Source organism: Thalassophryne amazonica, chromosome 10, assembly GCF_902500255.1.
Source record: "Thalassophryne amazonica chromosome 10, fThaAma1.1, whole genome shotgun sequence".
Lineage (NCBI taxonomy): Eukaryota > Metazoa > Chordata > Actinopteri > Batrachoidiformes > Batrachoididae > Thalassophryne > Thalassophryne amazonica.
Window position 1 is genome coordinate 70,799,823 of NC_047112.1, and position 24,944 is coordinate 70,824,766.

General features: G+C 40.0%; 1 protein-coding gene across 2 annotated transcripts in view; it reads left to right on the forward strand.

Annotated features, from left to right (window-relative positions):
- The window catches only part of pias4a (protein inhibitor of activated STAT, 4a), a 57,008-nt gene that overhangs the window by 21,861 nt on the left and 10,203 nt on the right, over nt 1-24,944 (forward strand). For both annotated transcript variants that reach the window (XM_034180229.1, XM_034180230.1), the window contains exons 7-9: nt 12,868-12,973; nt 13,124-13,197; nt 23,112-23,272. In XM_034180229.1, the coding sequence (XP_034036120.1) occupies nt 12,868-12,973; nt 13,124-13,197; nt 23,112-23,272 (341 nt within the window). The remainder of the gene's footprint in view (nt 1-12,867; nt 12,974-13,123; nt 13,198-23,111; nt 23,273-24,944) is intronic.

The window sequence follows — 24,944 nt, forward strand, 5'->3', positions numbered from 1 at the left end:
GCTGTGTCAACATTTGGATTTCACTGCAAAGCTAATGGGAACTTGAATACATGATCAAATCAGGCATTCATTTGACTATTTATTAGCTATGGTTTTTGACAGGCTAGTGAGTCATGATGATGATTTGTTCTTATTTAGTTTTCACAGGCTTTGCAAAGAGGGCAAGTGGTTAGCACTGTTGCCTCACAGCGAGAGGGTCATGGGTTCAATTCCCGCCTGTGGCCTTTCTGTGTGGAGTTTGCATGTTCTCCCTGTGTTTGCATGGGTTTCCTCCGGGTGCTCAGGTTTCCTCCCACATCCAAAGATATGTGGGTTAGGTGGATTGGAATCTTTAAAATTGTCCATAGGTGTGCGAGTGGGTGTGAAAGTGTTTGTTTGTCTGTATGTAGCCCTGCGACAGACTGGCTACAGGAGCACTTAAGGAGTACTGAGAGGTAGAATCCTGTCACGCTCTGTGACTGCTGGGATAGGCTCCAGTCCCCCCGCGACCCTTGATTGGACTAAGTGGTTGAAGGTGTGTGTGTGTGTGTGTGTGGGCTGTGTGTGTGTATGTATGTATATATATATATATATATATATACCGTATTTTCCGGACTATAAGTCGCACTTTTTTTACATGTTTTGGCCGGGGGTGCGACCTATACTCCGGTGCGACTTATAAATGAAAAATATACCGGTAGGATCTCAATTAATTTACTGTAACAAAACAATTTTACGTGACAGAGTCGATCTATGTTTTAAAATGGCCACCAGAAAAGGAAATGCAATGCATCATGGACACTGTAGTATGGCGGCCGTCCTATAAGTCACGCTGGTCGCGATAACCAATCAGAGAACAGAACGTTGGACGCGTATTCCTCACCTCACCCACAGCGTGTGAAGCTGACGAATACGGTGCTTGCTGTTATTCCGGCATGGCGAACAAAACAGCTTCAACCCTTGGATATCAGTGTGAGCAGAGTGTTTAAGTTGACGCTGAGAGCTGCGTGGGAAAACCGGGTGAGCGACGGCGGAGGATTAGTGTGTGCACTTGAAAGGAGCTGGCGTCGAAGATTGTGAAAAGCGTTTGAAGCAGACGAACATGGTGTTTATTCCGGGACGGCTAACAAGACAGCTTCAACCCTTGGATATCAGTGTGAGCAGAGTTGACGCTGAGAGCTGCATGGGAGCACTGAGCGACGGCGGAGGATTAGCGTCTCCACTTGGAAGGAGCTGGATCGACACCGCTGGGAGGTCATGAGCTGTGCAGGTAGGCGCTGCATGGTTCGGCTCGCAATGTGGTCCGCAAAATACAAACATATCCGTAGGTAAAATGTAGCTCACGAGAGGGCACTCGAGGCTTGTGTGACTGTTCCTGCGACTTCTGACTACCATCGAAAAATAAAAATTTTAACGTTACTGATAACATAACAAGACAACGGAGAAGGCCCGAAAAAATGCCACCAAAAAGAAAATCATACTCTGCAGATTACAAGTTGCGACTGGTGAAATATGCATCTGAAAATGGTAGCCGTCACAATATTATCATCTGAACTTTTCATGTTAACATACCTGTATGTCCATGGGACTTATAGTCCAGTGGACCTTATTTATGGTTTATTTTTCTTTATAATGGATAAAGTGGCTGGTGCGACTTATACTCCGGTGCGACTTATTTATGGTTTGTTTTTCTTTATAATGGATAAAGTGGCTGGTGCGACTTATACTCTGGTGCGACTTATAGTCCGGAAAATACGGTATATATATATATATATATATATATATATATATATACACACACACTGGACAAGACCTGTGTAACGTCGCCATAGGTTTTCTATAGAGACCCGGAACACATATCTGGGCATCAACATGTTGACATGCTAACCACGGTTTGGATGTTTATTAAATAAATTGTTTATTTGGGGACTGCGTGGTGGCTCTTGTAACGGTTTGGTGTGGACATAAAAAGTTACAAGCTGCTTGCTTTCTCAGTAATCTTGCATTAAAAGGATCGAAATGATTAGGCTACCGATAGTGGCTAAAAGGGATAACACTGTTAGCATACAACAATAAATATGACGGAAATTTCACAGTGTGAATATTACAGCAGGTACGTCTTAGACCAGGGGTACCCCATACGTCAATCACAAAGATAGTGTGGCTCGAACGTATGACATTAAAACTGGCCCTTAGCCAGTGGGTGGTCAGGGTTTTGGCCGAACTCCCCACTTTGCCCACTTTTAGTATTTGATGCTGCGGGCTGTTCATCCGCTGTCTTATGCAGCAGCTCTGAGTTGGAAAAAACATTCTTTGTCTCTGTGCCTCAAAGCACAGTGATGACAAAGACATTTTTACGTGTTTCTTTTCTCTCAAAAGGGGCTTTCACAGTGGCGTATTCGTAGAGCTGCTCATTGCAGCATTGTTTCATTTAAATACGCCCGAAATACACGTGTACTCGACCTTTAACAGTGTTCGTTCATACTTGCAGCTGCGTGTGTTCGCGTTTTAATATGTGCACACAGTCGCGTGTGCCATGCTGCACCAGTTTCAGTGCTATTTTCTGCCTCTGTGGAAGTGCGCTCTGTTCTCTACTGCAGGGTGTGGTGCGGCTCAAAAAGTCATTTAACATTATTATTTATTTATTTATTTATTTATTTTTTATGCAGCGAGTTTATTTTAGAGTCACAGCTCTTTTCAGCTTTGATCAGACTGATCGATCAGGGCGTTTGATGAGCGCATCGACATGCAGTGAGTGCGCATTTATTTTAAAGAGTCACACCTCTGATTAGACAGAGAGAGAGAGAGTGAGGGAGGGAGACCGCGCACGCGAGACAGCAGTTTTATTGTAAGGAGTCTGACGAGAGAGAGCGGTTTTATTTTTTTTTTTTTAGGAGATTCAAACTCCTCAAAATAAAACTGCTCTCTCCTCAATCTCATCTCTCATCAGATGTCTCTCTCTCTGTGTGTGTGGCTTTACAAAGCAAGGAAATGTTACCGTATGAATATGCTAACGAGGCTGAAGAGGATTTTATTACTATCCATATCTACTGCATGATGAGTTAATTTAAGTACCCCAAAATTACATTTCCTCTGAAATAGCTCTTGCAGTATATCCACAGTCCACAGAGAGACGATGCAGTCCTCATATAATGAGTCCAGTATGATAAAGTGAAGCAACGATCTTGCAGTATTTATAGCTCCAGAAGAACAACAGGGAGATGTGAAGTGGCGTACAATACCGTGTTGAAGCATGGGCGGGTTCACAATAGAGGACAGTAGCACGGCGCTGCGTGTACTCGCGTGAAGGCTCCATGCTGTGCTGTACGCCAAAGAAAATTAAACAGGTTTAATTTCTTCCATCCTATGCACGTAGCCCTCAACATACTGCTGCATATTGAGAAAAAACTCCTCGTGAAGTGGGCGGAGAGCTGCTCATTACAGCGTACATGATACGCTGTAATGAGCAGCTCTACGAGTACGCCACTGTGACAGGCCCTAAACTCTGCTGCTCTGTGACTGTCTCCGCTGTGGTTAAACTAAAAACAGCTATATAAAGACCGGTGATGCTCTTACAACAAATGCTAATGCTTTCTTCCCCCCAAATGCCCCTCAAGTCTCTATCTGAGGACAGCATGACATAAAGCGGGGAAGAAACCTTCTTACCTGTCAATCAAGTTGTTCTGTTAGCATAAATACACACGTTATCCATTCATCCTGCTCAGACTGCAAACCAGAGGTGAACCCAGACGGAAAGGGTGTTTGGGGGGCGTGGCACAACACCCCGAGAGTAAAGGTCTACTTTTGAAAACATTTTTTTCATACTACTAATTATAATAATAATGATAACTAGGACTGCAAGCAGTCATATACGGGCCCTCGTTCCACGCGACCGCCTACCCAGGCCTGCACGTCCCTTTGTGACCAGATGTGGGCATGTGCGTACAGGGGCAACCACTCATCACACATTTAAATTTCAAGCAAATCACACAATGCATGAAGGAGTTATGACATGTTGATGGTTCATCCACTAGGGGGCGCTCGGTGTACAAACAGAGGGGCCAGGTGTGTTAAGGGGCTAACTGTCATCACACATGTGAAGTTTCAAGTCAATCAGGCAAAGCATGAAGGAGTTATCATGAATTGATGTTCCATGGTGAAGGCTCAAAATGGCGGCGCCATAGCGGCCACACCCATAGCGGCCACACCCTTTAACATAGAGAAAAGCTTTCGATAACTTTTGGTCAGTATTGGTCAGGATTGTCGTGCTTGACGTGTGTATCAATGTTCACGATAATATGACAAAATTAAAGCCGTCAAAAGGAAGAACGTAATTCCAATGTTCAATGGCAAAGGGTCAAAATGGCAGCGCCATAGCGGCCACACCCTTCAACATAGAGAAAAGCTTTCGATAACTTTTGGTCAGTATCATCTCTGGATGCTGTGAAAGAAATTTGAAGTGCATTGGACAAAATCCCTAGGAGGAGTTCATTCAACTACAACGTGGAAATCACGCCAAAATGACAAGAAAATTCAAAATGGCCGACTTCCTGGTTGGAGTAGACCAATGGTGCAAGAGACTTTTTTGTGCGGCATTGCAAGTCACACGTGTACCTACAGTCCTCGTAGGACGTTGTCCTACTCGGGCCCTAATAATAATAATAATAACTAGGACTGCAAGCAGTCATATACGGGCCCTCGTTCCGCGCAACCGCCTACCCAGGCCAGTGGGTGCCCTTGTGACCACATGTGGGCATGTGCATGCAGGAGCAACCACTCATCACACAGTTAAAATTTTAAACAAATCACACAATGCATCAAGGAGTTATGACATGTTGATTGTTCATCCACTAGGGGGCACTCAGTGTACAAACATAGGGGCTGGGTGTGTTCAGGGGCCAACCGTCATCATACATGTGAAGTTTCAAGTCAGTCAGGCAAAGCATGAAGGAGTTATCATGACTTGATGTTCCATGGCAAAGGGTCAAAATAGCGGCACCATAGCGGCCACACCCTTCAACATAGAGAAAAGCTTTCGATAACTTTTGGTCAGTATCATCTTTGGATGTTGTCAAAGAAATTTGAAGTGCATTGGACAAAATCCCTAGGAGGAGTTCGTTCAAATACAACATGTGGAAATCATTTCAAAATGAGAAGAAAATTCAAAATGGCCAACTTCCTGTTTGGAGTAGACTCATGGTGCAAGAGACTTTTTTGTACGTCTATGCAAGTCACACTTGTGTACCAATTTTCATCTCCTTACTCCAAAAAAACCCCTATGTGGAGGGTTTTTTGAAATTTTCAAGGGGGCGCTATTGAGGCACTTTGCCCCGCCCATGGCGAGGCCCCTATGAATTGTATGAGGTTGTCATGCTTGACCTGTGTGTCAATTTTCATGATGATATGACAAAATTAAAGCCGTCAAAAGGAAGAACGTAATTTCATGGCGAAGGGGCGATATTCTGTACGCCACCACACAGAAGCCGTTACTCGTAAGTTCACGGCGATCATCGCCTATGTCCACCAACTTGTTCTGCATGTTTTAGAAGTGGAAGGAAGTTGATGGTGTTAAGTATGTGACATCAGTACCTGTTTAAGTATAATGTTCCATGGCGGAGGGTCAAAATGGCGGCGCCATAGCGGCCACATCCTTCGACATAAAGAAAAGCTTTCAATAACTTTTGGTCAGTATCGTCTGTGGGTGATGTGGAAGAAATTTGAAGTGCATTGGACAAAATCTCTAGGAGGAGTTCGTTCAAATACAACATGTGGAAATCACGCCAAAATGAGAAGAAAATTCAAAATGGCCGACTTCCTGTTTGGAGTAGACCCATGGTGCAAGAGACTTTTTTGTACGTCTATGCAAGGCACACGTGTACCAATTTTTATCTCCCTACTCCAAAAAAACCCCTATGTGGAGGGGTTTTTGAAAGTTTCAAGGGGGCGCTATTGAGGCATTTTGCCCCGCCCATGGGCGACCCCCCTATGAATTGTAAGAGGTTGTCGGGCTTGACCTGTGTATCAATTTTCATGATGTTGTGACAAAATTAAAGCCGTCAAAAGGAAGAACGTAATTTCATGGCGAATGGTCAATATTCGGCACGGCTCCACACGGACGCCGTTACTCGTAACTTCACGGCGTTCATCGCCTACGTTCACCAATTTGTTCTGCATGTTTTAGACGTGGAATGAAGTTGATTGGGTTAAGTATGTGACATCAGACCTCTTAAAGTAAAAATAGGACATTTCCCGCCCCAACCGGGGGGCGCTATGGCGCACGTGGGAACGTAAGATATGTAGACATTCAGGGCGGAGCCCTCATCATGTCCAGCAAGTTTGAAGGATCTACGATGAATTATGTGGGCGTGACAGCCGTTCGAAGTGAAATGGCGTGCTCCGAAAACCTCGCCAAAGTTTGACGACCCCTAGCAGCTACGCCTTTTGACTTAATTAGAATCTTTTGATAAGTTTTGATCACCATTGTGTTGTGATGATTTTGACCAAATTTGAAGACGATTGGATGAAATCCCTAGGACGAGTTCGTTCAAATGTAAGTAGTGGAAATGGCCAAAAATGGCAAAAATTTGCTCAAAATCGAAACTTAAAATCAAAATGGCCGACTTCCTGTCGATATTTCACCATGACAGTAAGAGACTTTTTCGTGCGTCCTGTCATGGTAAATATGTGTACCGAATTTCGTGAGGCTACGACGAAAAAAGCCCAATGCGGAGTGGTTTGTGAAAATGTCTAGGGGGCGCTATTTCACTATTTTTGTGCGACCATGTGCAACGCCCCCAAAATATCGAATTTCGGATCCGGCCGGACGACTTTGGAAAGTTTGGTGAGTTTTTGAGCATGGGAAGAGGCCGAAATTTCGATTTCAAAATTGATAATGATAATAATAATAATAATAATATTAATAAACAGCGCAATTACAATAGGGTCCTCGTAGGACGTTGCCTACTCAGGCCCTAATAATAATAATAAACAGCGCAATTACAATAGGGTGCTCGTAGGACGTTGCCTACTTGGGCCCTAATAATAATAATAAACAGCACAATTACAATAGGGTCCTCGTAGGACGTTGTCTACTCGGGCCCTAATAATAATAAACAGCGCAATTACAATAGGGTCCTCGTAGGACGTTGCCTACTCGGGCCCTAATAATAATAATAAACAGCGCAATTACAATAGGGTCCTCGTAGGACGTTGCCTACTCGGGCCCTAATAATAAATAATAATAATAAACAGCGCAATTACAATAGGGTCCTCGTAGGACGTTGCCTACTCGGGCCCTAATAATAATAACAGCGCAATTACAGTAGGGTCCTCGTAGGACGTTGCCTACTCGGGCCCTAATAATAATAATAAATAGCGCAATTACAATAGGGTCCTCGTAGGACGTTGCCTACTCGGGCCCTAATAATAATAATAAACAGCGCAATTACAATAGGGTCCTCGTAGCACGTTGCCTACTCGGGCCCTAATAATAATAATAAACAGCGCAATTACAATAGGGTCCTCGTAGCACGTTGCCTACTCGGGCCCTAATAATAATAATAAACAGCGCAATTACAATAGGGTCCTCGTAGGACGTTGCCTACTCGGGCCCTAATAATAATAATAAACAGCACAATTACAATAGGGTCCTCGTAGGACGTTGCCTACTCGGGCCCTAATAATAAATAATAATAATAATAATAAACAGCGCAATTACAATAGGGTCCTTGTAGGACGTTGCCTACTCGGGCCCTAATAATAATAATAAACAGCGCAATTACAGTAGGGTCCTCGTAGGACGTTGCCTACTCGGGCCCTAATAATAATAATAATAAACAGCGCAATTACAATAGGCTCCTCGTAGGACGTTGCCTACTCGGGCCCTAATAATAATAATAATAATAAACAGCGCAATTACAATAGGGTCCTCGTAGGACGTTGCCTACTCGGGCCCTAATAATAATAATAATAATAAACAGCGCAATTACAATAGGGTCCTCGTAGGACGTTGCCTACTCGGGCCCTAATAATAATAATAATCAGCGCAATTACAATAGGGTCCTCGTAGGACGTTGCCTACTCGGGCCCTAGTTAAACACTCTTAAAGAAAACAGTAATAATACCACACTCATTTTGCACTCATCATAAGGTTAGGATACTGTGCCCTCCAAAAGTATTGGAACACTTGGAATTTCACACATTTTAATTTGTTTGTCATTTTAAATACAAGAAATACAAATAAATAAACAATTAAAATTTCTAAAATTATCTTCCAAGCTCAAACTGAAAGCAAATCTCTAAAACTTGATAAAACCTGTACATAATAATCACTTTTATTGCCAGTTTTCTTTAGACAAGTCAGGGGATGGAAACATGAACATTTCCAAGTCACTGAATATATCTTTTACTTTATTTACATCAATTATGATGAAATACAAAAGTTTCTTTCACCAAAACATCAAATCTAGGCTTTCATCTCAAATGTACTTTCTGTCAAATTGTAGTTGAACTTTCAGGTCTTCTTTTTAAGAAAATCCTCCTCTACACCACTTCATCAGGAAGCTGGATTTTATATTTTTAATTAATTTATATCAAGTTGGAGAGATTTGCTTTCAGTTTGAGTTAAGGAAGATAATTTTAGAAAAAAAAATGTATTTGAAATGGAATAAACAAATTGAAATGTGTGAAATACCAAGTGTTCCAATACTTTTGAGGGCAATTGAGAAACACTGAGGAGCAGCATCTTACATCTCATATATAGTGCAGCATGTAAGAGAATATTTAGAGTGGAATCCTGCAAATGGTGATACAAGCATCAAATTTGGCACAAATAATCCATAGACATTATCTCTTTAAAAAAAAAACTGACTGGTCACTTGAATTTTCAATAGGCAGCCAGGTAGGGGTCAGTTGAATAATTACACAGGTGTCAAAATCAGGGGTGGGCAACTTGTTCCAGAAAGGGCCAAGAGGGTGCAGGTTTTCTTTGCAGCCACTGACTCCACCAGGTGATTTCACTGATTAACTGATTCTATCTGCTCAAAGTGATATTAATGAGTGAAATCACCTGGTGGAGTCAGTGGCTGCAAAGAAAACCTGCACCCTCTTGGCCCTTTCTGGAGCAACTTGCCCACCCCTGGCCTAAATTAAACAATGCTCCAATCATATAGAAAACTACACATTATTTGCCTAAAGATTCCAAAAAAGGTATAGTTTGGACTATCTGTGACTGAATGTTATGGAGTTATGAGGTAAAAGCAGCAACAATGGTGACAAAGGTCAGTTTCAGTTTGTATAGGGGTCAAAAGTTAAAGTTGCTCCATTAATTTTGCTCCAGCTGTATTTGTGCTGAGTTTGATGCTTGTATCACCATTTGAAGGATTGTTTCAGTTATCTGCTGCACTAATAAGCCAACAACAATAAACCAACCAAATTAAGGGAGAAATGCTGCTTTTAACAACCTGGACCTCATTTCTGTCATAAAATACGGTCGTTTACTCACCAATATAAGTTTGGTGTGATTAGAAGTCCATAGTTCAAATGACGTGTTCAGTTCAAATCTGGAGCAAACATTTTTATTCTTCTACTAAGGTGGATTAGAACTTTTTGTGGTACACGGCACAAACCACTGGACAGGAGGAACCTAGCAGTCAGTGTGACTCACTAATTTGAAAATGCAGGTCTTTCATCCAGACTTGTAGTGCTGTGACATGTCAATCATCTGTGTCCAATCAGATTTCAGGAGAGTCCAGTGAAACCCCGGCCTCTGCTCTAGCTCCACCCATGCCAGGAAATGTTTGACGTTTGAACATTTTTTTGAACACATAAATTGGCACTTCCTGTTTGAGTGTGAGCTTGCTTGAGTGAGTTCCTGCGACATTCCATGGAATCTCCTCTGTCAATCCAGGAAGTGTTTGACATTTGAACATTTCCTGTTTTACTGTGGATTTGAAAATTGGCACTTCCTGTTTAGGATGCCCTGTACCATGAGTGAGCTTTGCACCGCTGCACGACACTTCGCTCATAATATTTTTCTATCTTGGTGTTCATGTTGAACTGAGGATTCTCTCCACTCAAATTGGTGGTGGAAGTCTTGGTGTCCCTCTGGGTCTACCTGTTTAAACCTGTCTTTTCATGTCATATGTTGTTTAGGTCAGATTGCTTCTTTGAATAATCATAATCTGAACATGATCATTTGGTGGACAACATGAACGCTTTCCACTCTATTTGAAGAGACTGAGAATGGAAATCTTTTGAACAGTGCCTGTTTTTTTTATTTATTTTTTTTATCTTAAACTGTTTTTTAACTTATGCATTGTTACAATGACCAAAATGATTGTGTTTTATTTAAAGTAGACCTGCATTGAAATAAATGTGATCAGATCTCAGAAAGAAATAGCTGATATGTATTTATAAGACCCTTATGAATGCAGTAAAGTAAATCTGCAAGCCCAAATTTGTAATTCAGCGGAGAAATCTTCGTTTAAAAATGACAAATTTGCAGCTAAAATTTGGCCCTCCGCGAAAACTATTTGTACATCCAGGACATTGCAGTGACGTGAGGGAGAAGACAGAGCGCTAGCGCCTTCAGTCCAATCCCACATTGAAATTGATTTTATCTGTTAGTAATGCTACTGTTATACACATCCTGGTTTCAACATCCAAAAGTAAGCTGCAATGAATGCGAGATACAGCTCTGCATGCTCATATCAGCGGTGACATCAACAGTGGTGACATCGACAGCGGGCGACGTTCTTCCCCGACGCCTTGCTCTCACTGCCTCCGATGCGCTTACTGAGTCTGTGGGCTTGGTGAACGCTGCAGCGGGCTACTCACACCGCCTCCGTGTCTGCTGTGCAGCCGGCACCACCTCCCTGTCTACTGAATGGAGGTGCGGCCAACTTGGCAACAAGTGCAGAGACTACGCTCGCTGTTTTGATGCGGAGCGCTCCACCCGCCCGCAAGGACAGACTTGGGGAAAAATCTGCAGCGCGGCACGGTCTCGGTAATCACAACTGCAGAGCTCCGTGGCCACTGAGAGAGGTTTATATCTTTTTAATGACTTGGATTCTTTGTGGGTCCTGCATCCGTACCCCGCGATGGTAACACCGGAGGCTAAAGACAGTAGATTTTCAATGCAACACCACTCAGTCAAATGGGCGTATGGAAAAAGTCCCCAAAAATAATTTTCAAGCAAAAATAAAAGAAATGTATACTCACCAAATGTACCGCAAGACAATATGAAGTTTTAAAAAAATGTCGATCCTTCCGTATAAGACAATAAAAAGGTGCTTTTGTAAGAGATGCAAACTGACGTAAATCCACGAAATACAGTTGGCGCGCGCAATGCATGCTGGGATAGGGTCTTCTCTCTGATGTCTCGGCAGCGTCCCGGATATGATGACAGTTTTGCGGAGGGCTAAATTTTAGCTGTAAATTTGTCATTTTTAAACGAAGATTTCTCCGTTGAATGACAGATCTGGGCTTGCAGATTTACTTTACTACATTCAGAAGGATCTTATGTGTAAATGTCATTTTTTGGTCCAAAGATCTGACTGCATTTATTTCAGTGCAGGTCTACATTAAATCTTAAACTGTTTTTTAACTTATGCATTGTTACTATGACCAAAATGATTGTGTTTTATTTGTAAATTGCTTGTATTTTATCTATTTTATTGGTTATCTTGATGTTGTTAACTTGTTTATTATAATGTGTGCTTCTGCCTTTCTTGGCCAGGTCACCCTTTCAAAAGAGACTTTGATCTCAATGGGTTTTTTATCTGGTTAAATAAAGGTTAATAACATAATATAACCTCAGTAGCTCTGTAACTAAGGATGTGATGAGAAGTATCTCGCATTAAGTTTCAACTAGTACATGAGAACCCCTTTGAAAAATTTAAGCCTTCTATGTTTCTGTGTAGGCTCTCAGTTGTCCAGGTGGTTTCCATAGTAGGGAAGCTTGAATCTTCGACTGGACTGGGTTGCTTGACGCGAGGTCGTTTCACTTCAAATCGCAGAAGCTTCCTCAGCTAAAATTCTTGCTCTGGTGGTCTGACTTCTGTCTTGACTCTTGTAGAGAAGAATAATCAAGAAGTCACAAAAGCTGGAGTTTTAAACCTAACCAGACCCCTCCTACCGAGAGGCAGACTGCTATAGGCTGGTGACTAAACAATAAGGTTTGCTTAGTCTAAGCAACCTTTACACAAAAGGCTATACCAGCACCGCAGAGAGGGCGCCAGTGGACCTCAGTCTGCAGTTCATCTCCACCTTAAAGACACTAACCACACGTTTGAGGACAAGGAAGTTAAAATATTAGCCAGAGAGAAGAAATGGTTTGAGAGATGGGTCAAGGAGGCATTCTTTGTGAAACGTTTGAAACCTAGCCTTAACCGGGGAGGGGGTCTGAGACACGCTTTATCCCCTGTTTACAATGGGGTACTCAGGTCAAAGCAGTTTCAGTCTTTTGTTCATTCACGTCATCAGCAGAGTCGTCAAGGGAGCCATCAGGAGAGGGACAGCTGCCCTGTCATTAGGAGGGTGTTAACTAGAGCACAATAGGTGCTAATTAGAGCTATTGTTTAGTCACCAGCCTATAGCAGTCTGCCTCTCGGTAGGAGGGTCTGGTTAGGTTTAAAACTCCAGCTTTTGTGACTTCTTGATTATTCTTCTCTACAAGAGTCAAGATGGAAGTCAGACCACCAGAGCAAGAATTTTAGCTGAGGAAGCTTCTGCGATTTGAAGCTAAACATCCTCGCGTCAAGCAACCCAGTCCAGTCGAAGATTCAAGCTTCCCTACTAAGCCTTCTATCTTAGAAATTATTGCAAGTATTAAAATACCCACTCTGATATACTTTTTTCCTTAATATTTACATTTAATCTTTTTTCCAGCGATACTCTGTAGCAGTGTATTTAGTGAGAGTCTTCACTGCAGCAGACCTCTTCAGCCAACTCAAACTTTGCTCTGTTGAGAGTGCAGAACGTTGTCGTGAACGCAGTGAGTGCAGCTTTTATTTTCTGCAAATATATCTTATTCTGAGAGGGGAAAATGAGACTCAATTAAAATTAAGCACGAGCTCCAATGTTACAAAGATGGTCAGCAAATGGAAATGTGATAATCATGTTGTATTAATCCTAACCCCAACAGTCCAAGACAAGCTACGATTTGACCCAGAAAGTGAAATTGCCACTACAGGGCTCCGGGTTTCTCTGATTTGTCCGGTGAGTACAATATATTTTTATAAACGCATATGATATTTTGCAAAGGATTTCAGTTTTCACTGTCCCTTGAAATGTTGTGTCTGTGGAGCTTTTGTTTGCTTGTTTGTTTTAATTTATCTTCATAGATTGGCAAGGGCATTGTCACATTAAATTGTAAAATGTCCCATGTTTCAGTGAAAGACTGGATAAAAATTAGGGGTTGACTGATACAACATTTTTGTAGTTATCGTTATCAGGCATTTAGTAAGGCAATCTGCAGATAGTCAGTTTCATTTTGTTGTAGTCAATGGAGCAACTCACTGGTCCCCTTCACACATACATTTTTAAAATGGACTTGGGCCCAATCTTAATTCTCTTTGTACTACTTCCCCTTCCCCTTCGCCTTCACCCTACCCCTATGCCATGAGTTAAAGTTCTCCGTCACCGCGACAGATTTCTGTCATTTGGAAGATTTAACCACACATACGCGTGCGCACGTGGTGTCATGCGTGTTTTGGGGCCGAAATATGATAGTCTCACTGTCAAAGCAACATCCCATTCTGCACTAATCAAAACAGCAATGTCAGCGTGGACTGCGGAGGAAGGGACTGTGTGAATTTTCACTCCTCTCCGCTCTGTTTACTGCTTGCTATGAGCCACGGTCCTTCTCCTCTCTGTCTTCATGGGAACATTGGCAGATACTCCCCAAGTAGAGCAGGGCATGGCTTTGCTTTGAACCAATGAAGCAATGATCCGACACTGCTTCGATGATTTGTCGCTTTATCTTAATTTTCCCCCGCTAAAACCCTAAAGAGCATATGTCTGAGTAATATTTACCTTTTTTATATTAAACCGACCTGTTATGGTCTTCTAAAACAGTTGATAGATGTATTTTATAACTTAAAAACGGGACCGATGCTAACGCGTTAGCATGTCTATGGCGTTTACAATGATAAAGTTAGCATTAAGCTGTTCGCATCTCAGCACAGTTTTCTCTATAATAAATAATGGCTTAGTGTTTGTTGTAAAAGAGTCAAATGTATTATGAATTATAATTTATTTATTTTTTATTTATATATTATTAATAATAATAATCAAAAGAATCAGAATTAGATTTGCCTTTATTGTCATTGTAATTTCCATTACAACGAGATTTGAGTGCAACTACAAAAAGGTGCTTTCCGTGGTGCGAGTAATTTTTTAGCCAAATGAAAGATCGTGAAATTTAAGGGTAAATTATTCAGAGTATATGCACAACCAATATAAACACAAGGTAAAATGAAATGTGGACTAAGTAATGTAAAACGAGAATTATATACAACTGGTTACGTTTAATGACAATTTGTTTCGGTCAAACCACATCTCAGCTGTGTTCTTACACAAAAAAATAAAATGCAGTAAATTGCACATTTGTGTCTTTTTCATGAAAATAATTTATTAAAGAGCACATATTACACTTTAGTCAGGCCTTTAAAATACTTTTGTGGGCTCTTGCTGTAATATGTTGTCAGTGGTTGAGATAGTTTCTGTAGGTATCTAAAAATGCTCATAATCGGATGAAACCTGTTGGAAATCTCAAAATAAAACAAAACATTATTCGAGGTATGTTTTTGACGAGAATATAACATCATAACTTTATTACAAGGTCAAACGTTGATGTTGCGTGATAAAGGCCTTTTAATAATAACTCCAAGAAATAATGGAAAACTCACGTAAAAATAATGGCAAAACTAAGTTAAAAAAAAAAAAAAAACGACAAAAAAAATGATTAATCGATTACTAAAATAATCGTTAGTTGCAGCCCCAGTTTGTTTTAGGAGTGAGAGCATTTTTTACAGATTAAATGTGAATAAGCCAGTTTTGAGTTTCTCAGTGCGCATGCGTTTTCAAAACTGGTGACAGTGTTACGTTGTGCACAGCAGAACAACGTTGTCAGTTGCTTTAGGCCCTAAAAATGTATTTTATTGACTGTACAGCGACACAGCACCCATTTGGTGCATTCACCGGATTAGAACAAATCAAAATACTACAGAAGACAAAGAATTTTTACTTGACAGTTTGAAGTGCATTTTCTTTGTTTCAGAAGACTTCATACCCATTAAAATTCACCAGAATATAAAAAATTTTGACTTGCTCTTTTAAAAAATTTCTGCGGGAGGACCCCCAGACCCCCCATAATCAATAGTGTGTTTTTACTTCACAGATTGAAGTGACTTTTCTTTGTTTCAGTGGGCTTCATACTCATTAAAATTCACCAGAATATACAAAATTTGACTTGCTCTTTTAAAAAAAATTCTGTGGGAGATCCCCCAGACCCCCATAGTTTGAAGTGAGTTTTCTTTGTTTCAGAGGGCTTCATACCCATTAAAATTCAGTAGAATATACAAAATATGACTTGCTTTTTTAAAAAGAAATTCTGGCGGAGAACCCCCAGCCCCCCATAATCAATACTGTGTTTTTACTTAACAGTTTGAAGTGAGTTTTCTTTGTTTCAGAGGGCTTCATACCCATTAAAATTCACCAGAATGTACAAAATTTGACTTGCTTTTTTTAATTGCTTTTTTTAAATTCTGGGGGAGATCCCCCAGACATCCCATAATCAATACTGTGTTTTTACTTAACAGTTTGAAGTGAGTTTTCTTTGTTTCAGTGGGCTTCATACCCATTAAAATTCACCAGAATATACAAAATTTAACTTGCTCTTTTTAAAAAAAATTGTGGGGGAGAACCCCCAGACCCCCCATAATCAATACTGTGTTTTTACTTCACAGATTGAAGTGAGTTTTATTTGATTCAGAGGGCTTCATACCCATTAAAATTCACCAGAATACACAAAATTTGAATTGGTCTTTAAAAAATGTTCTGGGGGAGCACCCCCAGAATCAAGACTACACCCCACCCCCACCACCCTTTTATGTACCTTTATGTTCAGGTTTTGCATTCTTTTTATGCTTTGTCTGTCTCTCCTTAGAGGCTGTTTAGAATTGATTTGTATGCTGTATAATGTGTTTATTGTATTTATTGAGGAAAAAACAGTGTGTGCCCCCACTACGCCACATTTTAGGGAATTTCTGGCATTGATTTTTGCCAGGAAAAAATTTCAGTCAGATGAAAATTTATTGCTTTAACCCATGCCCTATGCCTACCCCTTTAAAACAAAGGGTAAGGTGAAGGGGTATGCCTCTAGCCCTATGAATTGAGACACCCCTCTGTCTTACGGGGGAAAAAAAAATGCCCATACTGCCGTGTTCACCGTTTGTCAACATGGCAACCGAAGTGCAACTTGTTGCAGTGGCCTGTTTGCTCTTTTTATTGTCTTACCTTTCTGCATCAATGCAAAGAAATAGAAGAAGTCGCAGATTTCTTTGACGCATTGCAATCATGTCGGAGAATTTTGTAGTATTACTAATCAAATTAATTATTAATTTATAATAATTATTGTTAGTAATAATTAATTTTAGTAATACTAATAATTAGTAATTATTAATAATAGCAATAATTAATTGTGCTAATTGATTAATCATTAACTGATTAGTAATTCATTAATTAATTAGTAATTAAACACTTGAAATATATTAGTCTGTGTGGAATGAATGTATACATTATTGAAGTTTCACTTTTTGAATGGAATTCCTGAAATAAATCAACTTTTTCATGATATTATAATTATATGACCAGCACCTGTATGTATGTTATGGGCTGCATCTAGTTCTGTTAACCTTATATTTATTTTTCAAATTCTCCCATTTTTTGCATCCAGCCCTATTTCCTTTAGAAATTTCCTTGACAAAAATAGTCTATTAGGACATCAGGTTATGTGTTACACATATACCTGTGTGTGTATATAGTTTCCAACTTACTCCCATTGGTGAAACTTCTCATTTTCTGCCCAAAAGCTTATTAGGAGATGTGTGCTCAGGGCTCCCTGCTTGTTTACAAAATACACGTGTTACAGACCTTGAAATCCAACAGCAGGAATCGCTATTATCCAAAGATTTATGAACATACAAATTAACGTGCTTATCCTTTATCATGATTTTCTCCATTGTGAGATATAAAAGTGTCTTATCGTAGCTTTCGTGTGTATATGCATTGTAACGCCTCAGCACACGAGCGAAATTACGATATTCTTCAGAATGACAATACAGTGGTCCCTTGTTTATCGCTGGAGTTATGTTCTAAAAAATAGCCTGCAATAGGCGAAATCCGCGAGGTAGTCAGCGTTATTTTTTACAATTATAGACGTTTTAAGCCTGTAAAACACCTCACTACACTCTTTATACACTTTTCTCAAACAGGCATTAACATTTTCTCACTTTTCTCTCGTGTGTAAACACTCAAAGTTCAAACCTTAGTAGAACAATAAGACCAACCTGTTTTCAGGCCCAAACATTTGTTTGAGAAATAAAAATAGAATGTTTTCCTATAAATAATTATGATGGCTTTTGAACTAATGAATTTAATTTTAACAATTAACCTACGAGGTTGGACACATAAATTATTAATAGTGACTGACCAGTATTTCACAGTTCCTCTGATCACGCCTCTTCGTCCTGGCGCTGCTCCGCTGTCGCATCTTTTTCCACTGAATGACACCTCGGTGCAGGTGTCTTTTTCTGAGTGAAGAACGCAGTTATGGGTAGGTGTTGGCACTCTTTTTTTCTTCTGGGCGAGAAGATTCTTATAAACAGACACGCAGAACACAATGCGCGTACTCTTCCTTCACGGTGCCGCGACCGGCCTGCTTGATGAGGACGCAGAACACAATGCGCTGTAAAAAAAAATAAAATAAAAAAATGTATGCAAAATTGGACTAAAAAAATCTGCGAAACTGCGAGGCCGAGAAAGGTGAACCGCGTTATAGCGAGGGGTTTGTAGCCCTCCGCCTACCCCTCCGCCTCGCTCCAAAAAGAGAAGAAAACGGAGGGGAAGGGCCGAGGAGTAGAATTGAGATACAGCCTTGAATTTTCTGCATGGCCAGAGTGCTCCGCTTTTTGCTTGTGTACGGCAGTGCATGGTGTATGCTGTCTGGAGCAGCACACTGCTGAAAAGCTCAGTCTCTCTCTGTCTGAGTGAAAGGGAGCTGTGCCACAGGACTCTGTCAAATTTCAGTCCAGAGTTGCAGAAAGAAAAAAAAACACAAAAAACTCATGAAGCAGACCAGTGATTTAAAGAATTAAATCCTCCAGAAGTGGCTGTGTTTGTAACTGCTGTTGCATCCACAAATTAACAGTTTATTTTACAAATTTCAAGGCTTCTTCCTCCTCTGTGTTGCAGGCTTTGAAGTTGGAGGGGGAGCCTTCAGTTTTAAATTGCAGATTGCTATTTTCTATTTGCTCTGTGTAGGTTCTCAGTCAGTCAGGATAAATTCTTTCTGCTCGAGTCGTCCAGTGTCCACATCACAGCTCCTGGAAGAGCTTGTGAAAGAGAGACATTTCTATGACAGCGGCAAAAAGAAACCCCACATTGCGTTCCATGCTTTATTGGAGAGGCAGCACACTTACAACCCCTGGCAAAAATTATGGAATCACCGGCCTCGGAGGTTGTTCATTCAGTTGTTTAATTTTGTAGAAAAAAAGCAGATCACAGACATGACACAAAACTAAAGTCATTTCAAATGGCAACTTTCTGGCTTTAAGAAACACTATAAGAAATCAGGAAAAAAAATTGTGGCAGTCAGTAACGGTTACTTTTTTAGACCAAGCAGAGGGGAAAAAAAAAATATGGAATCACTCAATTCTGAGGAAAAAATTATGGAATCATGAAAAACAAAAGAATGCTCCAACACATCACTAGTATTTTGTTGCACCACCTCTGGTTTTTATAACAGCTTACAGTCTCTGAGGCATGGACTTAATGAGTGACAAACAGTACTCTTCATCAATCTGGCTCCAACTTTCTCTGATTGCTGTTGCCAGATCAGCTTTGCAGGTTGGAGCATGGACCATTTTCTTCAACTTCCACCAAAGATTTTCAATTGGATTAAGATCTGGACTATTTGCAGGCCATGACATTGACCCTATGTGTCTTTTTGCAAGGAATGTTTTCACAGTTTTTGCTCTATGGCAAGATGCATTATCATCTTGAAAAATGAATTCATCATCCCCAAGCATCCTTTCAATTGATGGGATAAGAACAGTGTCCAAAATATCAACGAAAACTTGTGCATTTATTGATGATGTAATGACAGCCATCTCCCCAGTGCCTTTACCTGACATGTAGCCCCATATCATCAATGACTGTGGAAATTTACATGTTCTCTTCAGGCAGTCATCTTTATAAATCTCATTGGAACGGCACCAAACAAAAGTTCCAGCATCATCACCTTGCCCAATGCAGATTCGAGATTCATAACTTATTTTCATTAGTTACTTCATCCAAACCATCAACATGCTTATTAGACCCCATTCCTGCCAGGCTGCTCAAGGAAGTCCTACCATTATTTAATGCTTCAATCTTAAATATGATCAATCTATCTTTGTTAGTTGGTTATGTACCACAGGCCTTTAAGGTGGCAGTAATTAAACCATTACTTAAAAAGCCATCACTTGACCCAGCTATCTTAGCTAATTATAGGCCAATCTCCAACCTTCCTTTTCTCTCAAAGATTCTTGAGAGGGTAGTTGTAAAACAGCTAACTGATCACCTGCAGAGGAATGGTCTATTTGAAGAGTTTCAGTCAGGTTTTAGAATTCATCATAGTACAGAAACAGCATTAGTGAAGGTTACAAATGATCTTCTTATGGCTTCGGACAGTGGACTTATCTCTGTGCTTGTTCTGTTGGACCTCAGTGCTGCTTTTGATACTGTTGACCATAAAATTTTATTACAGAGATTAGAGCATGTCATAGGTATTAAAGGCATTGCGCTGCGGTGGTTTGAATCATATTTGTCTAATAGATTACAGTTTGTTCATGTAAATGGGGAATCTTCTTCACAGACTAAAGTTAATTATGGAGTTCCACAAGGTTCTGTGCTAGGACCAATTTTATTCACTTTATACATGCTTCCCTTGGGCAGTATTATTAGACGGTATTGCTTAAATTTTCATTGTTACGCAGATGATACCCAGCTTTATCTATCCATGAAGCCAGAGGATACGCACCAATTAGCTAAACTGCAGGATTGTCTTACAGACATAAAGACATGGATGACCTCTAATTTCCTGCTTTTAAACTCAGATAAAACTGAAGTTATTGTACTTGGCCCCACAAATCTTAGAAGCATGGTGTCTAACCAGATCGTTACTCTGGATGGCATTTCCCTGATCTCTAGTAATACTGTGTGAAATCTTGGAGTTATTTTTGATCAGGATATGTCATTCAAAGCGCATATTAAACAAATATGTAGGACTGCCTTTTTGCATTTACGCAATATCTCTAAAATCAGAAAGGTCTTGTCTCAGAGTGATGCTGAAAAACTAATTCATGCATTTGTTTCCTCTAGGCTGGACTATTGTAATTCATTATTATCAGATTGTCCTAAAAGTTCCCTAAAAAGCCTTCAGTTGGTTCAGAATGCTGTAGCTAGAGTACTGACGGGGGCTAGCAGGAGAGAGCATATCTCACCCGTGTTGGCCTCCCTTCATTGGCTTCCTGTTAATGCTAGAATAGAATTTAAAATTCTTCTTCTTACTTATAAGGTTTTGAATAATCAGGTCCCATCTTATCTTAGGGACCTCATAGTACCATATTACCCCATTAGAGCGCTTCGCTCTCAGACTGCGGGCTTACTTGTAGTTCCTAGGGTTTGTAAGAGTAGAATGGGAGGCAGAGCCTTCAGCTTTCAGGCTCCTCTCCTGTGGAACCAGCTCCCAATTCAGATCAGGGAGACAGATACCCTCTCTACTTTTAAGATTAGGCTTAAAACTTTCCTTTTCGCTAAGGCTTATAGTTAGGGCTGGATCGGGTGACCCTGGACCATCCCTTGGTTATGTTGCTTTAGACGTAGACTGTGTTTCATAATTATTGTATGGCCTTGCCTTGCAATGTGGAGCGCCTTGGGGCAACTGTTTGTTGTGATTTGGCGCTATACAAGAAAAAAGTTGATTGATTGATTGATTGATAACTGAATATGACTTTCATCCACAGTCCACGATTGCTTTTCCTTAGCCCGTTGTAACCTTATTTTTTTCTGTTTAGGTGTTAATGATGGCTTTCGTTTAGCTTTTCTGTATGTAAATCCTATTTCCTTTAGGTGGTTTCTTACAGTTCGGTCACAGACGTTGACTCCAGTTTCCTCCCATTTGTTCCTCATTTGTTTTGTTGTGCATTTTCGATTTTTGAGACACATTGCTTTAAGTTTTCTGTCTTGACGCTTTGATGTCTTCCTTGGTCTACCAGTATGTTTGTCTTTAACAACCTTCCCATGTTGTTTGTATTTGGTCCAGAGTTTAGACACAGCTGACTGTGAACAACCAACATCTTTTGCAACATTGCGTGATGATTTACCCTCTTTTAAGAGTTTGATAATCCTCTCCTTAGTTTCAATTGACATCTCTCGTGTTGGAGCCATGATTCATGTCAGTCTACTTGGTGCAACAGCTCTCCAAGGTGTGATCACTCCTTTTTAGATGCAGACTAACGAGCAGATCTGATTTGATGCAGGTGTTAATTTTGGGGATGAAAATTTACAGGGTGATTCCATAATTTATTCCTCAGAATTGAGTGAGTCCATATTTTTTTCCCTCTGCTTGGTCTAAAAAAGTAACCGTTACTGACTGCCGCAATTTTTTTCCCTGATTTCTTATAGTGTTTCTTAAAGCCAGAAAGTTGCCATTTGAAATGACTTTAGTTTTGTGTCATGTCTGTGATCTGCTTTTTTTCTACAAAATTAAACAACTGAATGAACATCCTCCGAGGCCGGTGATTCCATAATTTTTGCCAGGGGTTGTAGAAGGAATATATCCAAGTAGTTCTTGAAGCCTATTTTTCATGCTGTGCTTGGCTGCAAGTTCTCCATTCTTTCTGGGAGGTGTGTGCAAAACAATTCAACCTCAAAAATCTTATTTGTGGGAACACTGATCAACTAATTAAAATCACAGCTGGTATTGCTGGACTTTACAAAAACACACCTGTTCAACATTTTTGACGTATTCACTGTCAAAGTCCACAAAAAAATGCCCATTTTGAGCTGCAACAATTGTGGGTTTCCATTCCTTTCAATGAAAATGGCAAATGGGTCTGAGGGGGCAGTTCAAAGATGATGTCACCAGACTCTACATTTCTTGCATTCTCACACTTATGAGAGTTTATCAGTAACAGTTGAAATCACTATAATTTCACCATGTTTGTGACTTAATTTTTCAGAGCATATGGCATGAAAAATAAAACACAATATATCAGTATTTTCATAATTCTTCATTTATTTAGAATTGTCAGTTAATTTACCCTGCCTTCACTGCACATGCGTTATTTTGGACCTCAGCAGTGATTCACTGATTATCACCGCATTTCTGCTCAAAACTGCACTCCAGTCATCTGGAAACAGGAGCACCTGAGCTCAATTTTGAGCTTCATGGCAAAGACTGTGAATACTTGTCTACATGTGGTTTCTTAATTTTGCTATTATTAATAAATTTACAGAAATCTTAACAAAAAAAATCACATTTTCATTATGGGGTTTTGTGTGTAGAATTTTAAGTGGGGGAAAAAAAATCCATTTTGGAATAAGGCTGTAACATAACAAAATGTGGAAAAAGTGCAGCGCTGTGAATAGTTTCCAGAGACACTGCCTGTTGTTGTTGTTTATTTTTGTTTGTTGATTGCATTTTATTTTTGCTTTTTTTTTTTTTTTTTTTTTAGCACCAGTTTTACTTGTTTATTGGTTTCTAGCTCCATTGTTTGCGTTATATAAATAAAATGTAAATAAATGTTTTTCCTCCTGTGATTCCTCATAATTTCAAACTCTCTTTAATTCCCCGTCTCTTCTTTTAGTTGGTGAAGATGCGACTTGGAGTCCCATGTCGAGTTTTAACTTGTGCACATCTTCAGTGTTTCGACGCGGTGTTTTTCCTGCAGATGAATGAAAAGAAGCCCACATGGACTTGCCCTGTATGTGACAAGCCTGCTCCCTTTGAGCTGCTCACTATTGATGGGTAAGCAGACAGATTAACACAACAGCAAGATGTTCTTTGAATTCAAGTTTTGATTCTTAGTTGTGCCATTTCTAGAGTAGATCAACTCTCGGAGTCCAGTGGATTAAAATTAAATGACAGCCTTGTAAAAGAAACTCAACTGTCACAATTTAAATAACTGAATGTTTACTATAGAACACACATGTAATTATTCACTGTATTGGTTAATCTCCCAGCAAGTTTGACACTTTAACCACACGGTTACACTTGTGATCTGAGTACAGCAAGTCACTGAAAGTTTGTCTCAGTCTTGATCCAAGAAAATCACAAACCCAGATGCACAGTCCTCACTCAGCTTCTCAAGTGCTGCAGTCAGGGTACATATATTGAGCCTACAGTGATCACAGCATTGTCCACATAGTCAGGGAAACTGAAGAAAAATGCAAGGAGCACAGAAATGCAAAAGCTAATGTAAAGCAATGTCCTCATTGCTAATGCAATCCTACATAGTCCTGCTCAGCTTAATCATTGGTTTAAAAAATGTGCATTTCTTCTTCTTGCTTTAGCAAATGAGTGGGTGTATCACATACAAAAACCACATGAGCATATTAAACATTGCCTAAAGACTAAGATCACCCAGTTTCAGCAGCAAAAAATTCCCTGCCACCAACTGCATTGGTACAAAAAATATTTTGGGTACAAGCAAAATATAATCTTGATACTTAATGGCAGAGTTTGTCCAGTCACCACTGACGGATCTCAGAATGCATGTGCACATTAGGATGGTCTTTATTTTTGCAAAGTTGTGAAATTTAGTACTCTGACCCACAGAATAGGTTCCAGTTGATGAGAAAACATGCTGTGTAAAATTTTGCTCACTTGGCAGTTCAACATGGCCTCCACAGGTGATTTTCAAGCTTTAGCTAGTTAGTTAGATTAGATAGAATTTTATTGATTCTTTGGGAAGACTCTGTGGGAAATTGAGGTTCCAGCAGCATTGTATAGCAGCACACAGGGTATCAGAATTGAAAGTAAAAAGAAAAAGAGTTTGCATATATAAACACAAATAGACAATATAAATACCAGACATACTGATCACTACTGGTTTACTGGCTACTAGTGCAGTGTTATATAGCAGAAAATAGCAAAATTTCAATGCTTAACAAAATTTTACAGAGCGTATTTTCTCATCAACTGGAACCTATTCAGGGGGTCAGAGTATTAAATTTCAAAGCTTTGCAAAATAAGGACCACCCTAATCTGCTCCCATGAGGTTTTCTCCCCCCTTAAAAATGTTAACTCCAGGCATCCTGCTGAAGCAGGGCAAAAGGGAGGGCGGGCCAAATGTGTTCCACAGACTGCAAGCTGCTGTCTAATAACAGCATCATGTGGACCACATTAAATAAATACATGAAAAATGCAGCATTTTGTCTTTTTTTTTTTTTTTTGTCATCTCTCTATAAAAAAGCCCTCTGTAAAGCTAGGACATCTTACTACTCATCACTAATTGAAGAAAATAAGAACAACCCCAGGTTTCTTTTCAGCACTGTAGCCAGGCTGACAGAGTCAGAGCTCTATTGAGCCGAGTATTCCTTTAACTTTAACTAGTAATGACTTCATGACTTTCTTTGCTAATAAAATTTTAACTATCAGAGAAAAAATTACTCATAACCATCCCAAAGACGTATCGTTA